This window comes from Eptatretus burgeri, chromosome 1, assembly GCF_056783735.1.
Source record: "Eptatretus burgeri isolate ZD-2024b chromosome 1, Ebu_testis_v1, whole genome shotgun sequence".
Lineage (NCBI taxonomy): Eukaryota > Metazoa > Chordata > Myxini > Myxiniformes > Myxinidae > Eptatretus > Eptatretus burgeri.
Window position 1 is genome coordinate 16,991,161 of NC_140961.1, and position 18,330 is coordinate 17,009,490.

Below are 18,330 nucleotides of genomic sequence, written 5' to 3' on the forward strand. Positions count from 1 at the left end.
CAATGAGCTCACCTTTATGAAACGACCGACAACTGTTCGGTCTTCTGTGTAACGATAATGTAAAATGATCGTTTTGACGGTTGAACACATGAACACCCATTTTGTTGTAAAAAATATACTGAGCTGTTTGGCTCTACGGAGTGCATATAACTAAGGTATGTTAAGTATTCTCATCAAAGAAAGGTGTGTAAAAATAATCTCATCACCTCGGTGAGCACGTATATAGCCCGTTGTACCTTCACGCTGCCCTGCCCCACTTTTCATCGCCCTATTATGGTGATGCAGTTGCTTTCGGCCGCTTCAATTAGTCCACACACTTGTGCAAGCCAGCAGAGGGCGATAATGGAATTAATTTACCATTTACCTCCATAATTCACAGTGCGTCATTGTGTGTTCGAGCAAGAACTTGAGAGTGGCAATAATTTTTGGGACGAGCGACACTCGTTTGCCTCTATCCCACTCCCTACACCATTCCGGTCAAGCTTGTGCAATGTGCATTGAATCCCAATTAAAGGAAACAAGCTTTTGTCTTTCTCATCTGCCCCTATTGGTTCACACTGACGTAGCATTTCCAGGCGGCTTTTTTCTGCATTTCTGATGCCCCATGGAAAAAATGTCACAGAAACCAAAAGCAACCCTTTCTTGCCTTCCGAGCAGGAGTTTGCTGCTGGCTTTTAGAACTCCTCTTTTGTTCTGGCGAGTCGTCACACTGTTGCGGTGGTGGAAAGTTCGATGGTGCAGGTGGTGGCAACTCAATTGGCCCTCCTGGAAGAGGTTGTTGCAAAGTGCAAGTGTCCTCGGGTTTGAGCTGACGAAACAGTTTGTCTTCTTGAATCTTGAAATCGTGCTCCACACTGGAGATGAAAATAAAACGAGGAAATGTTGGAGAGTGCAAGAACAGCAAAACCAGGAGAAACATTTATGCATATCTGGATACAGGTGAATTGATTGTGCACGAAAGGTGGGTAAAGCTTTCATTGTCGGCTGCAGAATTAAAGAAAAAATGATTGGCCTCCACTATCTCAAACACTCAATGTGAATTGCAGCCTAAACTGGAGCATTGGTTGTGAGACAATTGGCTTGCAGTACAGTTATAATAGTCATGGCCTAATGGGTTTGACAGTAGGTACATATATTGGGCAGAGGGATTTACAACATGAGGGACTCGTGGGTCTGTCAACTCATCAAGACCAGTACATCAATCTGCCAATATTGCAAATTGTGGATTCTCATGGGTTGTCTTCGATTAACATTTAAATGGCACAGGGACATAAGTAGAACCACTTGGCAAGGCCATGATGGGTCTCAAATGCAATAAATGATGCGCAAAGCAATGTTTGGCTGTTTGGAATAATTGTGAGAATCAAAGGCTGCAGAGAGGTCCATTGCACAAGAAAAGATTCTGACATAGTAACAGACTGAATTCCTGAATGCCAGGTGTAATAAGATGTATTTTCATGGTGTGGGCATGGCTCATTGCTGAGGACACTGGATCTCTATTGAAACTATTGTGGGTTCAAAGGTGGCTTAAGGCAGCGATGCTAAGGATTTGGAGTTTAAGCTTTCTGGGACCCAGGCAACTCTCAGAATAATTATCATCACTAACATATTGTTGGTTAAAATTGTGCATTGTCTGTGTTGGGGATTGTTGTGATTATTTTCTGTGTTGGGGACTAATATATTGTTGGTTAAAAAAGGGACAATTTTTTTAAGATTTTCGTTCAATCCAATATGGCTGCCAGACCATCTGGCCTATTATATATTCGTGAACACCTTAGTATCCGCAAGACTTGGGGAACAATTGGGTGAAGTTTCCCCTCGATCTTAAAGCCATTGTGGAGAAGATTTTTCAAGGTTTATTCTTCAAAAATATAGCTACCAATCCATGTGTCCTATGATGTCTTAGTTGGAGAACTTTTTGTTCCTCATGGATAGGCGATCATTTGGAAAGTTTTGCCTCGATCTGTTCAACCGTTTCGGAGAAGATATTTTTGAAGGTTTTTATGTTAAAAACAATATGGCTACTAAACCACGTGACCGATGACGTCATCAATATTTCCCCTCCACACAATTTAGCCCAAGATGACCCTCAAAATTTTTCATACTGATCGGACAAAGCATTTGACATATCCAATTATGACGTCATAATGAAGCCATCTATGAAATCATCAAAAAAAATCACACTTGTTTCCCATGTGGAGTAACTTCACATGTGCCAAGTTTCAATTTTTTGCCATGGAATAGTTTCAGAGATAATGGTCCAAAGTTTCTCCATTTTTTCCAACATGGCTATCACACCACGTAACTTATGACGTCGTAATTATCATTACAACATTCGGCAGGAGTAGTCGCGCCGATGGTGAAAATTTAATGTCAATCGGATAAGCGGTTTTAGAGAAAACAGAGAAAATTACCATGGACGTAAGCACATATGGACCGACGGACAACCCGAAAACATAATGCCACTGGCGACTTCGTCAGCAGAGTCATAGAAATGGCAAATGGGCTAGCATTTATTGTTGGACAGGAAAAATTCGATGAACACAAACACTTGTCAAACGTTTCGACCTTTAAATGTAAGAAATGCTCAGTGTCTTGAAATGTATTCATATCGTCATGTGTATCATCATCTGAAGAACCTTGGACGAGCTGGTTATGTACCAGAGACCATGGTGTGAAACCACTCGTCTCAGATTTGAGTGTTGTTGGAATTTCAAGCTGTTGTGAACATTTCTCATGTTTAAAGTACTTCTAGTGGGGCAACTTAGCTAAATATAGCATAACAATTGTGCATTTTGTGAGGAAAGCACCAAATTCGGCACACTAGTAGCCTAACATATTATGAACAGATTTGGATATTGGGCCATCTCAAATTCAGCCGCTGATGGCTGTGGCAGCCATTTTCCACTGCCATCAAAATTTTTAATATACTTCCATCACAATTCGACTGAGAGTGGCAGGAATTTGTAATTTGCTCAGGATGCCGGTGATAACTCACTGAAACTTTGTGAAATATGCCGTAGCATATTTAATGTCCACAGCTAATACTGACAGACGTGTGCTCCAGCTTAACGTCCATCCGAGGGATGGTGAACTTTACAATGCAACGCCCTGCCTGTGAAGCACTGACCCAACAGTTTATAGTTGAATCACAATTGGAATTGGACGAGACAACATAAAATAGTAGAAAGTGCACTACTTCTGGGACCATCCTGTCTAACTCGGAACTTTCATTTAAATGGTATGTTAAATGAATATAGAGCAATATATTATTACCAACATCACCAAAGACATAACCACTTGGGGGGAGGGGAGAGGATATATATATATATATATATATATATATATATATATATATATATATATATATATATATATATATATATATATATATATATATATATATATATATATATATATATATATATATATATATATATATATATATATATATATATATATGTATATATGTATATATATATATATATATATATATATATATATATATATATATATATATATATATATATATATATATATATATATATATATATATATATATATATATATATATATATATATATATATATATATATATATATATATATATATATATATATATATATATATATATATATATATATATATATATATATATATATATATATATATATATATATATATATATATATATATATATATATATATATATATATATGTATATATATATATATATATATATATATATATATATATATATATATATATATATATATATATATATATATATATGTATATATATATATATATATATATAGTATGTATATATATATATATATATATATATATATATATATATATATATATGTATATATATATATATATATATATATATATATATATATATATATATATATATATATATATATATATATATATATATATATATATATATATATATATATATATATATATATATATATATATATATATATATATATATATATATATATATATATATATATATATATATATATATATATATATATATATATATATATATATATATATATATATATATATATATATATATATATATATATATATATATATATATATATATATGTATATATGTATATATGTATATATATATATATATATGTATATATATATATATATATATATATATATATATATATATATATATATATATATATATGTATATATATATATATGTATATATATATATATATATATATATATATATATATATATATATATATATATATATATATATATATATATGTATATATATATATATGTATATATATATATATATATATATATATATATATATATATATATATATATATATATATATATATATGTGGGGGAGGGTGCTGCACTGTATAAGGAGGGGGTGGAGCCAGTGTGGGACAAAGTAAAAGAGGGGTGTGGGTCGGGGAGTTAGGAGAGAGAATATGTTATGCTGTATGAACACACACACACGAACACACACACGAACACACACACACACACACACACACACACACACACACACACACACACACACACACACACACACACACACACACACACACACACACACACACTTGTCTCTGTAATTTAGAAAACACTTTCATATGACAAATGGCTCAGAAATTGGGCGTTATCATATATATTTTGCTTTGAAACTCGCAAAGAGAAACATTTAACCTTTCTAAAGCGCACTGAGTCTTCTCAAATAACCAATTGCTTTCAAAATGGTTATGAGGAAAGAGGAAAGCGTGATGACTTGAACGCTTCTGAGGTTAAAAGTTAAAATCTCTCCACCATCCATCATTATCATAAGGTTCAGAATGAAACTTTGCCACCACGGTGCCCATAACCAAGCATGCAGGCATGGACACACCCACAGAGAGTCCCTTTACAGATTCAAATCTCCCCATTTGTACAACGTCCATGTGTGCTTTGTACGTACCTCTACATTGTTTTAACTGCTGACTATACATCCCAATCGGGACACAAACTGTACCGCTATGGACTGCAGGGTGCTCCGCAAGCGGCTTAAGGATTCAAGCAAGCACTCCAATTGAATGGTTGATAGGAACGGCTGGTTTGGAAAGTGATAGCAAGCTAATTGGTAATGGCACATACCCACAAAAAAAACTAAACATCGCCGATTTCTGAACATTTTCAGATTTCACTCCAGATTTTGAGTTATTTCGAGTTTGAGTCTAACGTGGCCGAATGCATTTTTGTCCACATGATATGATCCTCCAAACTGAAATAAAATTTTGATGATATACTTTAATTTGTCTGTGAGAGGAGATTGTCTAAAATAGCATCATGGTAATGCATAAAATCACTCCAAGCTTATAATTTGAAAACAATAGCACTTACAAAATCAATGTATACAGTGATTCGTATGTATGTAGAAGAGGCTTGCAATGATATGAATGAGGAGAGTGAAAATAACATTTTGAGCACTTTATCGTTAATATGCCATTGTGGCCTTTTCCAAGTCAAGGCCTTGTTGAGCAGGCCAAACAAAATGGCGAATTAAGACCCCAGCGAGGGAGTGCGAGGTGATGGATGAGAGCAAGGTGACCAAGGCTGCACCTGATAAAGGATATAATTAAGGGCAACGTTAATTATGTTTAAAAGGGGGTGTTAATTCACCCAATCACCCAAGTTTCATTCTTCCACTTCCATGGAGTCCCCTTCGTACGCATGCAAAGTTTCAGGCTGCTTGGTTTCATGGTTTTGGAATGGAGTTATGGAGGACGCACACACACACACACACACACACACACACACACACACACACACACACACACACACACACACGCCCACACACGCCCACACATATACACACAGCGAATGACTGACTGACACACACACACACGCCCACACATATACACACAGCGAATGACTGACTGACACACACACACACACACACACACACACATATGCCCACACACATACACACAGCGACTGACTGACTGACACACACACACACACGCCCACACATATACACACAGCGAATGACTGACTGACACACACACACACACACACACACACACACACACACACACACACACACACACACACATATGCTAACACACATACACACAGCGACTGACTGAATGACTGACTGACACACACACACACACACATGCCCACACACATACACACAACGACTGACTGAATGACTGACTGACACACACACACACACACACACACACACACACACACACATTTATTATGAGCAAAATATACCACCCATCTCTTCGCTGGCGGGTATACGAAAGGGGGGGGGGGTGAGAGAGGGCTGGAGAAGTGAGAAGGTAGGGGGAGTGCGAAGGGGTGGGGGAGTGAGGAAGGGTGGTGGAAGGGAAGGCAGCATGAGGGGAGGGAATGAGAAGGCAGCATGTGGGGAGGACAAGGTAAGGCAGTGTGATTGGGTCGGTCCAGACATAACCACCATTTGGACATGTCTGGAGATAACCATCCTCCGGACATAACCACTGTACAAATACATCCAGAGAGAGAGAGAGAGACAGAAGAGAGAGGTGTGCAAGGAGGGTGCTGCACTGTATTAGGAGGGGGGTAGAGTGAGGATCGGAAAAATAGAGAGAGGGGTGGGGATAGGTGAGTTAGCAGAGAGAATGTTATGCTTTTTGAACAACACACACACACACACACACACACACACACACACACACACACACACACACACACACACACACACACACACACACACACACACACACACACACACACTGTGACAAGTGGAAAAAAAAATTGGCATTGTAAAATGGAAAACACATTAATACAATGAACTGCTCAGAAATTATGTGTTATCAAATATATTTTGCTTTGAACTCACAAAGAGAAACAACATACCTTTCTAAAGCACAACCGAGTCATACAAAACATCCAATTGCTTTGTAGAGTCACGAGGACAAAGGAAAACATGATCGCCGAACGCTGCTAAGGTAAAAGTTACAAACGGCGCCCATAACAAGGCATGCAGGCATGCACTCACACCCGCGGAGAGTCCCTTTACAGATCCAAATCTACCCATTTGTTCCTCTACATTGTAGCAACTGCCAACTGTACATCCTGATCGGGACACAATCTGCACCGCTATTGACTTTAGGGCACTAGGTAAGTGGCTTATTCACTCAAAAAAGCACTCCAATTAAATGGTTGAGAAGGAACGGCTGGCTTGGCAAGCGATAGCATGCTGATCAGTCATGGCATATACCTGCAGAAAACTAAACATCGCCGATCTCTTATCTTTTTCAGATTTCACTCCAGATTTCGAGTTGTATAGTCCATGTGATCTGATCCTCTAAACTCGAATTATATTTCGATTATGTACTTTAATTAGCCCGTGAGAGTCGATCGTCGAAAAGCGCATCATATAACGCATGAAATCGCTCCAAGCTTCTAATCTGAAAACTATAGCACTTGCAAAAGTGATGTATACAGTGAGCTTTGTTGAGCAGGCTGAACAAAATGGTGAATTAAGACCCTGGCGAGGGAGAGAGAGGTGAGCGAGGATGCATGGAGGTGTCCCACGATGCGCCTGATGAAGGATATAATTAAATAAGGCCATTAATTATCTTCAAAAGGGGTGTTTTAATCAACCCAAACACCCAATTTTCACTCCTGCACTTCCTTGGAGTTCTTTTAGTATGCATGCAAAGTTTCAGGCTGCTAGGTTTTGTAGTTTTGGAGTTATGGAGGAGACGCACACACACACACACACACACACACACACACTGATTGACTGACTGACTGACTGACTCACACACTCTGACACTTATTAACATAGACATATATCATGATATCTCAAAATGTTGTGGACAGATTCAGACAAAACTTGGTGGACAGGTTTAGGCATGAAAGTGATTCTTCACCATTGAAAGATGGGGCCAAAATCGATACATAGCATGATATTTCAAATAGTTGCAGATGGATTTTGACAAAACATTCTGGATGAGTCGGGGAGGTGACTAGAACAAGCCGATTGGATTTGGGTTCAGGTCCGGATGCAGATCTGGCCTATCAGCGTGCTACTAAAACGTAAACCGTTCAGCCAAAGCTATGAGCTCTATTGAGTGCCGTTCTCGTTGATATTTCAATAACTCGTACATCCGCTGCAAAATTCTGATTGGTCTCCAATTCTGCACAGGTCGTTCAATGATCATGATAGATTTCAGGCATGTTCCAGGAGCCACCTCAGTTCTTCGAACAGCTTGGTTGGTGACTTGAATGACTGGAACCAGGGCAACAAATTTATGTGACGATTCCAACTTTTAAGATATTAATATTCTATAAAATGTCTTTCACTCGATCGAGGTTTACTTTTGTGCTCGGCTAATCCAAGAAACGTCTTCTTGGAAAACGCTGCGTCGCTTTCATTTTTGGCAATTGTATATCTCATAACGGCTCGCATTTAATACATGTCCTCGGCCGGAAAGTTAATTTGAGGAACCAGTAGCATAATTAAATGACAGTCCTAAAATGTCATCTGCGAGGTATTCCGCAGGTTACGTGATCTTTTTTTTTTTACAATACTATAGTTATTCCGTTCATCCTGTGCATACGTGCTCAGAACGGATGATTGTTTTAAGGTTGAGGAAATCATCTTGATAAGTAGATCACTGCATCCTTATTGTAAACATGCAACTTTTGCCATCTTTTATATAATTTGCTGAAACGACCACTTTTGGGTCTAACGTGGCCTAATGGAACCTCGGCAGCAGGTGGTTTCGTGCGTACAAAGAAGAGGTGTCCCGGATACTTGCCTGTAAATGATGCAGGCACTTTTTCTGCATGTCTTGCAGTTGGAGGTGTCTTGAGCTGAGCGATAGGACCTGCTACAGCAGACAGGGAGAGTCAAAATCGGAGCTAGTTGTTCAAAAGTTTGCTTTATGAACAGCATGGCATGATCGATTTATGAGGTCTTCTTGTATAAAAGATAGGCACTTAATTTGCTAGGCACCACCTTCTGGTGGATTTGACGCCATTGGGCTACATGATCCATTGTGCCGTAAATGCAGTATAGTTTGTGCGTGTTCTTTGCTTTTGGGGGAGATGACATTGCTCATTGGGGTGGGTTAAGTTAACAAGAGAAGAAAGCATCTGGGTGGATTGTGAATGGTCTGAGATGGTGGTGAACCAGCTGTCTTGAAGACCTGGAGGGAAGAATCAGACTGAAGAAGATGTGGAAGTTGGTTCCAGAGGTGGGAAGGAAAGAAAGGTTCATGGGGGTAGACAAAATGCTGGTAAGGATGGACTCGAGCATGACAGTATTCCGCCAAAATCCTCAAAGTACATTGCGATTGCACAGCCTCAGGGAAGGCATTTTCACAAACTGGGAAAAGAGGAACCAAAAGTGGATGTGTGCAATAATCTTGGATTTTGGGAGTTTAACCAAAAACTGCTTCCTGAATAAACTAGTGCATCTCCATTGTGCTGGGAGGCAGTTAGTGAAAGAACGTGTCCATCCTAGAGTTGATGGTGATGGGGTTAGTGTAAGAACGCGTACATCCTGGAATTGTTGGAAGTGCTTGGAGGGGGTTGGTATAAGAGCGTGTGCATTGTGGAGGTGCCGGAGAGGAGTTTACCGCAAGAACGTGTTCAACCTGGAGATGCTGAATGTGATGGGGGTGTGGTTCGTGTAAGAATGTGTGCATTCTGGAGGTGAAGGTGATGGGGTTAGGTGAAGAATGCGTGCATATTGTAGGTGATGGGGACAGGGTTAGTGTAAGAACGCGTGGATCCTGGAGTTGCTCGAGGTGCCGGAGAGGGGGTTAGTGTAATAGCAATGCATGTACACTGGAGGTGCTGGGTAGTGGGTAAGTGTTAGAACTCGTGAATCCTGGAGGTGCTGGGAGGGGGTTAGTTTAACAACGCATGAATCCTGGAGGTGCTGGGGAGAGGGTTAGTGTAAGAATACATGCATCCTGGAGGTGCTGGGAGGGGGTCAGTGTAAGAATATGTTCATCCTGGAAGTGCTGGAGGGGGTTAGTGTCAGAACACATTCATCCTGGAGATGCTGGGGAGAGGGTTAGTGAAAGAACACATGCATCCTGGAGGTGCTGGGGAGAGGGTTAGTGTAAGAACACATGCATCCTGGAGGTGCTGGGGAGAGGGTTAGTGTAAGAACACATACATCCAGGAGGTGCTGGGGATAGGGTTAGTGTAAGAACACATGCATCCTGGAGGTGCTGGGGAGAGGGTTAGTGTAAGAACACATGCATCCTGGAGGTGCTGGGGAGAGGGTTAGTGTAAGAACACATGCATACTGGAGGTGCTGGGGAGAGGGTTAGTGAAAGAACACATGTATCCTGGAGATGCTGGGGAGAGGGTTAGTGTAAGAACATATGCATCCTGGAGGTGCTGGGGAAAGGGTTAGTGTAAGAACACATGCATCCTGGAGGTGCTGGGGAGAGGGTTAGTGTAAGAACACATGCATCCTGGAGGTGCTGGGGAGAGGGTTAGTGTAAGAACATATGCATCCTGGAGGTGTTGGGGAGAGGGTTAGTGTAAGAACACATGCATCCTGGAGGTGCTGGGGAGAGGGTTAGTGTAAGAACACATGCATCCTGGAGGTGCTGGGGAGAGGGTTAGTGTAAGAACATATGCATCCTTGAGGTGCTGGGGAGAGGGTTAGTGTAAGAACATATGCATCCTGGAGGTGCTGGGGAGAGGGTTAGTGTAAGAACATATGCATCCTGGAGGTGCTGGGGAGAGGGTTAGTGTAAGAACATATGCATCCTTGAGGTGCTGGGGAGAGGGTTAGTGTAAGAACATATGCATCCTGGAGGTGCTGGGGAGAGGGTTAGTGTAAGAACATATGCATCCTGGAGGTGCTGGGGAGAGGGTTAGTGTAAGAACACATGCATCCTGGAGGTGCTGGGGAGAGGGTTAGTGTAAGAACATATGCATCCTTGAGGTGCTGGGGAGAGGGTTAGTGTAAGAACATATGCATCCTGGAGGTGCTGGGGAGAGGGTTAGTGTAAGAACATATGCATCCTGGAGGTGCTGGGGAGAGGGTTAGTGTAAGAACATATGCATCCTGGAGGTGCTGGGGAGAGGGTTAGTGTAAGAACATATGCATCCTGGAGGTGCTGGGGAGAGGGTTAGTGTAAGAACACATGCATCCTGGAGGTGCTGGGGAGAGGGTTAGTGTAAGAACATATGCATCCTGGAGGTGCTGGGGAGAGGGTTAGTGTAAGAACATATGCATCCTGGAGGTGCTGGGGAGAGGGTTAGTGTAAGAACATATGCATCCTGGAGGTGCTGGGGAGAGGGTTAGTGTAAGAACATATGCATCCTGGAGGTGCTGGGGAGAGGGTTAGTGTAAGAACACATGCATCCTGGAGGTGCTGGGGAGAGGGTTAGTGTAAGAACACATGCATCCTGGAGGTGCTGGGGAGAGGGTTAGTGTAAGAACATATGCATCCTGGAGGTGCTGGGGAGAGGGTTAATGTAAGAACACATGCATCCTGGAGGTGCTGGGGAGAGGGTTAGTGTAAGAACATATGCATCCTGGAGGTGCTGGGGAGAGGGTTAGTGTAAGAACATATGCATCCTGGAGGTGCTGGGGAGAGGGTTAGTGTAAGAACACATGCATCCTGGAGGTGCTGGGGAGAGGGTTAGTGTAAGAACATATGCATCCTGGAGGTGCTGGGGAGAGGGTTAGTGTAAGAACATATGCATCCTGGAGGTGCTGGGGAGAGGGTTAGTGTAAGAACATATGCATCCTGGAGGTGCTGGGGAGAGGGTTAGTGTAAGAACATATGCATCCTGGAGGTGCTAGGGAGAGGGTTAGTGTAAGAACACATGCATCCTGGAGGTGCTGGGGAGAGGGTTAGTGTAAGAACACATGCATCCTGGAGGTGCTGGGGAGAGGGTTAGTGTAAGAACATATGCATCCTGGAGGTGCTGGGGAGAGGGTTAGTGTAAGAACACATGCATCCTGGAGGTGCTGGGGAGAGGGTTAGTGTAAGAACACATGCATCCTGGAGGTGCTATGTGGCTGTTGAGCATTTGTTTGGTGCTAAATTCAAAACAGACGAGTACAGGTGGACATATCTACAAAAACAAAGAGGTAAAAGGTGATGCAGTTTTTTTTAATGTGCGATTTCCCTGTGACAATTAAAAGTTTTTTTTCAGCCGATGAAGCTTTAAACGTCGTCGTTGCCATGAAGGTTTTAGACCTTGGCATTGTTTAAACAAAAGTCCGACAAATGTGCTAATATTTTGCGTCACGTGAGCAATTGTGAGATGTGTTTTAATTTAAATGCAGTGGTGTTGTTACGTCCACCACCAAAGGTGGACGGAGGTTGTGTTTTCACCACTCTGTTTGTCTGTCTCTCTGTGAGCAGGATATCTCAAAACGTTATGGATGGATTCGGATGAAATTTACTCGACAGGTTGGGTGTGTGACAAGAACGAATTGATAAGCTTTCGATGAAGATCTGGACATGACAACTTGAATTTAATTTTTTCTTTTAAAGTGATTCTTCACCATTGAGAGATAGGGCTAAATATATATATATATATATATATATATATATATATATATATATATATATATATATATATATATATATATATATATATATATATATATATATATATATATATCAGGATATTTCAAACAATTGTGGACAGATTCAGATGAAACTTGGTGGATGAGTTGCGTAGTTGTCGAGAACAAGGCAATTTGAATCTGCTGAAGATCAAGATCCAGATCCAGATGCGGCCTATCAGTGGAATACAAAACGTGAACTGTTCAGTCTGGTGGAGGTATGCTCTCTACCGAGTGCAGTTTTAGTTTAATGTTCTGATGATTCATGGTGTGCATCAATCTAAATTGCATCTGACTGCTCTGTGCTACTATATAACAGCAAAAGAAATGTAAGTATGCATTTGCTCAGGCCCTGGATGCAGAGCTTCCCCTTATGCAAGTCTATCATTTCTACAAAACTCTATTGATTTATAATAGTGAAAGGGATCCTGTTATGCCAAATCAAACCTATCGTCTGATTGTTTGAAAGCACTTTTTTTAGATCGTGGGATTGCTACTTAATACCAGATGCATATTTGCAGGCAATGTGCCCAGAAAAGGCCCATAAACAACACCGGTGTTTGAAGGTCTGACTGCCATGCAAATGGTGCCAGAAGTCATTTTGTTACTTTGCACAGATGGACGGCTTGCATTGATAAATAGCAAAACCACATAATGAATGGATGGATGATTAATTATCGGATGGGTAAAATGAATGCAAAAAAGCCCTTCATGGCAATAAGTTACTGAAGAAACAAATGGACAGGAATGCGGCGAATGCCATGGGATGGAATCCGTGTGGATTTGCTGCAATGGTGAATTGTGAACTCGCCCTTCTCGTTGTGCCTGAGTTCGCTCCAGCTCCTGGATGACACTCAGCAAGAGCTTAATGGTCTCTTGGCTCGCACGAAGAATCTCTTCAACCATCCTTAGTCTTTCCCTCAACTCCTCCACTCCTTCCTCCACTCCTTCACAAGGGTTAACCGTTCTGTCGGCTTGCTCTTGGCCACTTCCGGTACCACCGGTTTCTTCTTCTGGGGGGTCCTCCACATCATTGGTCTTGAAATTGGTGTTTGATTGAATATTCACCGTGTCGCTCGAGGTTTCTCTCGCTCTTCTGTTGTCGTACATTGGTGCTCTATATTTTGCTTTGGAGTCCGATGCATGCAACACCTCCATTTGTTTCCCATCCTCAGGATCAGAATCTTTTGTCTGAACCATCATCATTTTGCTGACTGTGTCACCTCGCTGGACTTTTGTCGAACAAAGTGACAGGAAACTGCTGGTAGCCTCGTGGGGAACGTTAGAAGCAGAGCATGAGCTATTTTTACTAGTTTTGGCCTCGGTGATGTCAGCCAGGCAAACTTCTGGATTACTTTGAACTCCCTTTGTGACCTGTCGGTCATCCGTGTTCACGAAGGGTGTTGAATTTGTTGAGAAGTCCCCACCACTGTTTCTTGATACTACAAAACGGCTCTTGTCTGTATCCCTGAATTTGTTTGTCAAAGTTGAGTCGCATTCAGGACTCACAGTCGTCGTAGTTGTCGTTGTCTCTTGAAGTGCTTTTCTGAAGCTGCCATTACCTGCAGATAATTCTTGAGGAGCTTTGAGGAGTTGTGATGTGATTGCAGAAATACGCTGCAGCATCACCTCAGCAATCTCAGTGGGGCCCAATGGAGGTTTAGAATCTTGGGAATACAAATCACCCGACTTGCTGCTACCACCATCCGTTTCATGACCAGGTTGATCCTTGTCTTTTGCTGTGCGTTCTGCATTGGTGTTTGATGTACAATCTGGCACTGGGGATGGAGAGGGGGCAGATCGAAGAGGACTGCCGTCATCACCATCAGCTGAACGGTGGACGAGCGCCACTTCCACATTCTCAGAACGTGCTCGTGCAAAGCGGCCTGGCCGCCGCCAGGGTGCTTTAATTTGCTGTGCAGATGGTATATGCCGACGATTCAAGGGAGAGGTCTGAATGGCCATCGATCGGAGTGGGCAGCCCGGTTCTCCAGGCCAGCCCTGAACTCCACTCTGGAGAAGTCTAGTTCTGGTGGTGCCTGGTGTTCCAGGAATGTTATCACCACTGCCATCTGTACTTTGTAATCTGAAGGCTGTCCCCTCAGATAAATCCTTAAAGCGTACCTGCTGGACCTTACTCCTGGCTTTTGACGTGCTGCCAAATTCAGCTGCAAATGCCGCTGCTGCCGAGGCAGCGGCTCTCCGCTCTTCTTGTTCCATAAGCAGCTGCTTTGCAGACTTCAGCACAGCAGGTCGTGCCGCAACGACCACCATGGGGTTGTTCAGGCCAGGTTGCAGCAGCTGCCCTCCTTGAGCACCTCCCCGACTCACCATGGTGATATTTGTGCAGCATCGTCTTTCGTTTCTTCTTCCATTACAGCTAACGTCGGGCCAGAAAACAAAGCCACTTTAGGTGCTCTTGCCTCGATGTGACTTGGAAGGTCCAGAGGTTATTCGTTGTACGTTTTGAGGCACGACAACCCAAGATTTTATTTTACATCCCAAACCACAACTGTGACAGTTGCCTTTAAGGAAGTCCACAATTGTAAAATGCATTTTTGTCCATTGAAAATATCTCAAACTAAACAACGAACCTCTGGTGATCCATGGAAACTCTGAGATTTGCAGTTCGAACTCGTTCATTTAATTTGGCATCTTATTGACACCACAATATTTTTCACCAGTGTTGGCAGCTGAGCATCTTCCTCTACTTGACACCTTTTCTATTCCCATCCACACTTGAAGACCGTGTCAATGAAGGGGCCTTCACGGAGTGCCAAAAACATTGCCATGCTGTCAGCATTCGTGTAAATCCAACTGGCAATGCCTGTGACAGCAAACCTCCTTCAAACCTACATATCTGTTTGGAACGAGTGAAATCCTGGCATCAAGTCGGTGCTCCTTCAATTTAAACACTGCACACAAAGTACATTAAGTATTCGTGATGCTGATTTAGATGCATCCTGCCACATCACCCACACTTGAAATGCATTTTCCAAAAGGCAGGGTTCTTGCAGAAACATTTGTACATTGCTTCCCCAAATGCACGTTCCAAATGAACTGCCATGAAAGCCACATCCCTCTCCTTGGAGAAAATTCGAGGTAACGCCGAGAGTCGTCAATAACCATGGATCCCGTGTGCTTCACACTGACCATGCACGCGCTTCGCACCACTTTCTGCTCACGGTGTTCGGATGATCTGTAAGCACAGCCAAGTCACACGGAAGACTCCGAGGAAAGAGGTTCAGCTGATCTTTGCCACATTTCCCGGGATCGTTCGTTTTCTTACTTGCTTCACAGGCACCGTTGCTCGGAGAGGAAATTCCTGGTGCTCTTTGCCTGATGATGATAATAATGGTGATCCCAGGAAGAATGCAGGTACCGCGCAAGGCATGTAGTAGCGCAGACCGAGTGCTATGCTCCAGCGCCCCATCGGCATTCTCCTGGCAGATGGGGAGGGTGGGGGATGGTGGGGAGAGCGAAAAGGCTGGACAGGCAGGGGTGGGAGAAGGGTTGGGAGGTGGTTGGTGCGAGGAGTAAGGTTTGGTGCTGGGTGTAGGGTGGGGGAGGGAGTGATGGAAGCTTAGGAGGGGTATAACAGAAAGGTCTGGAAGGAGGATGTCTCAGTGTTGCAGAGGAAATTAGCTTAACCCCTCTTCTTCTCGCCACACAAAAAATTACAAAATTGTGGAAAATTTTGGAACAATGAACGGCACATTTGTTGTTGTGATGAACGAACCCATCTTCATCATGGATTATTCGAGAAATTTATTCGTTTGGTTGGATTTTTTTAACCGACAGTGAGATCAGAGGAAGAGAACCACTCGTGGCGCAGCAGGATGGAACTCATGCCGGGCACGTCCGGAGCTCTGGCCCGCTTCTCCAAACAGTGGATCGGCACGTCGCAAAATTGAGCTGTGCTCATTTGGTGTTCTTTGTCTGCCAAGCAGTTCAAGCACAGTCCTATAATGCGAGGCCTACATAATGTTAAAAAAAAATTTTTATTATTTTTTAAATGTGACACCTAATGGGTTAACCCTGAGCTTTGTGACAGAGCTCGGGGATCCCCCATCCATGAGTGGTGGAAGCACTCATTTTCACTGTGTCATATTGGGAGCAGCAACCGACTGGTGCAGCATTGTGTTGCACCTCGTATGTGCACACATGGAGTGAAGGCATGGTGCCATCCACTGCACCATTAAAAGGCCTGTGTGGGATCAGGAGCTTTGAAAATATTGTATAGAATTCTGTGGCTACTGCTTCGGCTTTTATCTTCCCAATCGCTCACAGTTCTTGCCTCTTTGGTGCATTGGTACAGTCTGTTTCATAATAGAGTTTGTGATTCTGATCAACCTTCGAGAAAGCAAGCAGAACAAAGCATTGTGCACATTTAATAGACTAATTTCAACTCTTGGCCAACAATGGAATCGTGAGCAAGACATGATGCTGCGAACGCTTCATGTTCAAGTTCATCTACATTACAAGGAGCATGGATTTTCACAATTCCAGAAGCTGCAGTTTCAGCCTATTATCCCATAAAAGGAGGCAGCACTAGATTTAAACTTGTCACACTTCAGACGTCGGGCACTTTATCTACCTCTCCAGCTCGTGTAATGGGCTTTACCCATTGGTCGGGATGGGCTTCGTTCCTTCGCTGCGACACCTGGAATCGTGGGAATTTGTGCCAGCTTTAATCCGTTGATGGAAGTTTTACACTGAAGTTGGCACTTTTATTTTTCGAGGATTTGGTGTCACGTGGGAGAGAGGGTCCTGTGAAGGAAATAATGATTAATGGCTAATGAAACGGTGAAAGGAAATGCTGTAGATTAGCCTGAAGGAAAAGAAAGGAAGCCGTGGTGCTAGGGCAGCAGTTAAACAAAAGGAGGAGGTGATAGTGGTGGCGAATGACAACAATTTAGAGGTCAGTCCATCAAAAGAAGCAAAAATAATCTGCGGTACCTTCAGTATATTGTGATTTATTATTTTTATACCACTTCAAGTGTGCGATGGAACTTGATTGTATTTCTTGGGGGAATGTTTTGCCACACTATGTAGTAAATCTTCTCTGAAATTAGCCTGCAGACTCCCCTCCATCCCACCCATCATTTCTTTCCAATACCATGCTGACATACACAAGGAGGTGCTTGGAATTGGAGAATGTACCGCATGTACCTCCACATGTAACTCGTGCCTACTGGCTTCCACACCAAGAGCAATATGGCTGCCTCTTCATTGTTCATATCCAGTTGCGCATGATGTGCGTGTTGTATTCATGATAAGGTGGCCTGGCATTACCGGCAGTCGCTCATTTAAAATGCCCAAAGACGTATTCATTGACCGAGTTGAACAATTACTTCTTAGCATCATAATTTGCTCTTCCTGAAGTAGCCTTCTTCTTCTACATGGTAGCTATCATTATGGTGGGACACAACTATGCCACTGATATTGTGCACCTCCACCAGTACACTGATACTCATTTCACCAACCTCAGAAGGATGACAGGCTGAGTCAACCCCACCTCGTGTTAATTCAGCAGCCACAGGGCTCCAACTCAGGGCCCTAAGATCCCAAGCCAGCCACCCGAACCACTAAGCCAACACCAAGCTACCAGGTCAGGTCAGGTATGCGCCGGAGCAGCGCCTCACTGCATCCACTTTCCACCGGTACTCCAGGGGCCTCCGTCTGGTCATCCCCCAGGCAGATGCCTGGCCCAT

The 18,330-nt window shown here is 42.5% G+C and overlaps 2 protein-coding genes across 2 annotated transcripts in view; one reads left to right on the plus strand and one right to left on the minus strand.

Annotated features, from left to right (window-relative positions):
• The window catches only part of LOC147033942 (dedicator of cytokinesis protein 1-like), a 681,090-nt gene that overhangs the window by 361,255 nt on the left and 301,505 nt on the right, over positions 1–18,330 (plus strand). The window lies entirely within an intron of this gene.
• LOC147033944 (uncharacterized) lies at positions 550–16,056 on the minus strand. Its single transcript, XM_085873674.1, has 3 exons — positions 13,428–16,056; positions 8,823–8,891; positions 550–854 (listed from the first exon to the last, which is right to left on the minus strand). Exons 1-3 carry the CDS (start codon positions 14,948–14,950, stop codon positions 617–619), a joined length of 1,830 nt encoding a protein of 609 aa, XP_085729800.1. The 5' UTR covers positions 14,951–16,056; the 3' UTR covers positions 550–616.

Coding starts and splice junctions, on each gene's coding strand:
- LOC147033944 (XM_085873674.1), bottom strand. CDS start 14,950: ATGGTGAGTCGGGGAGGTGCTCAAGGAGGGCAGCTGCTGCAACCTGGC. Junction 8,892..13,427: donor ACTCAGGCACAACGAGAAGG/GCGAGTTCACAA, acceptor CTGCTGTAGCAG/GTCCTATCGCTCAGCTCAAG. Junction 855..8,822: donor AGTGCCTGCATCATTTACAG/GCAAGTATCCGG, acceptor TTTCATCTCCAG/TGTGGAGCACGATTTCAAGA.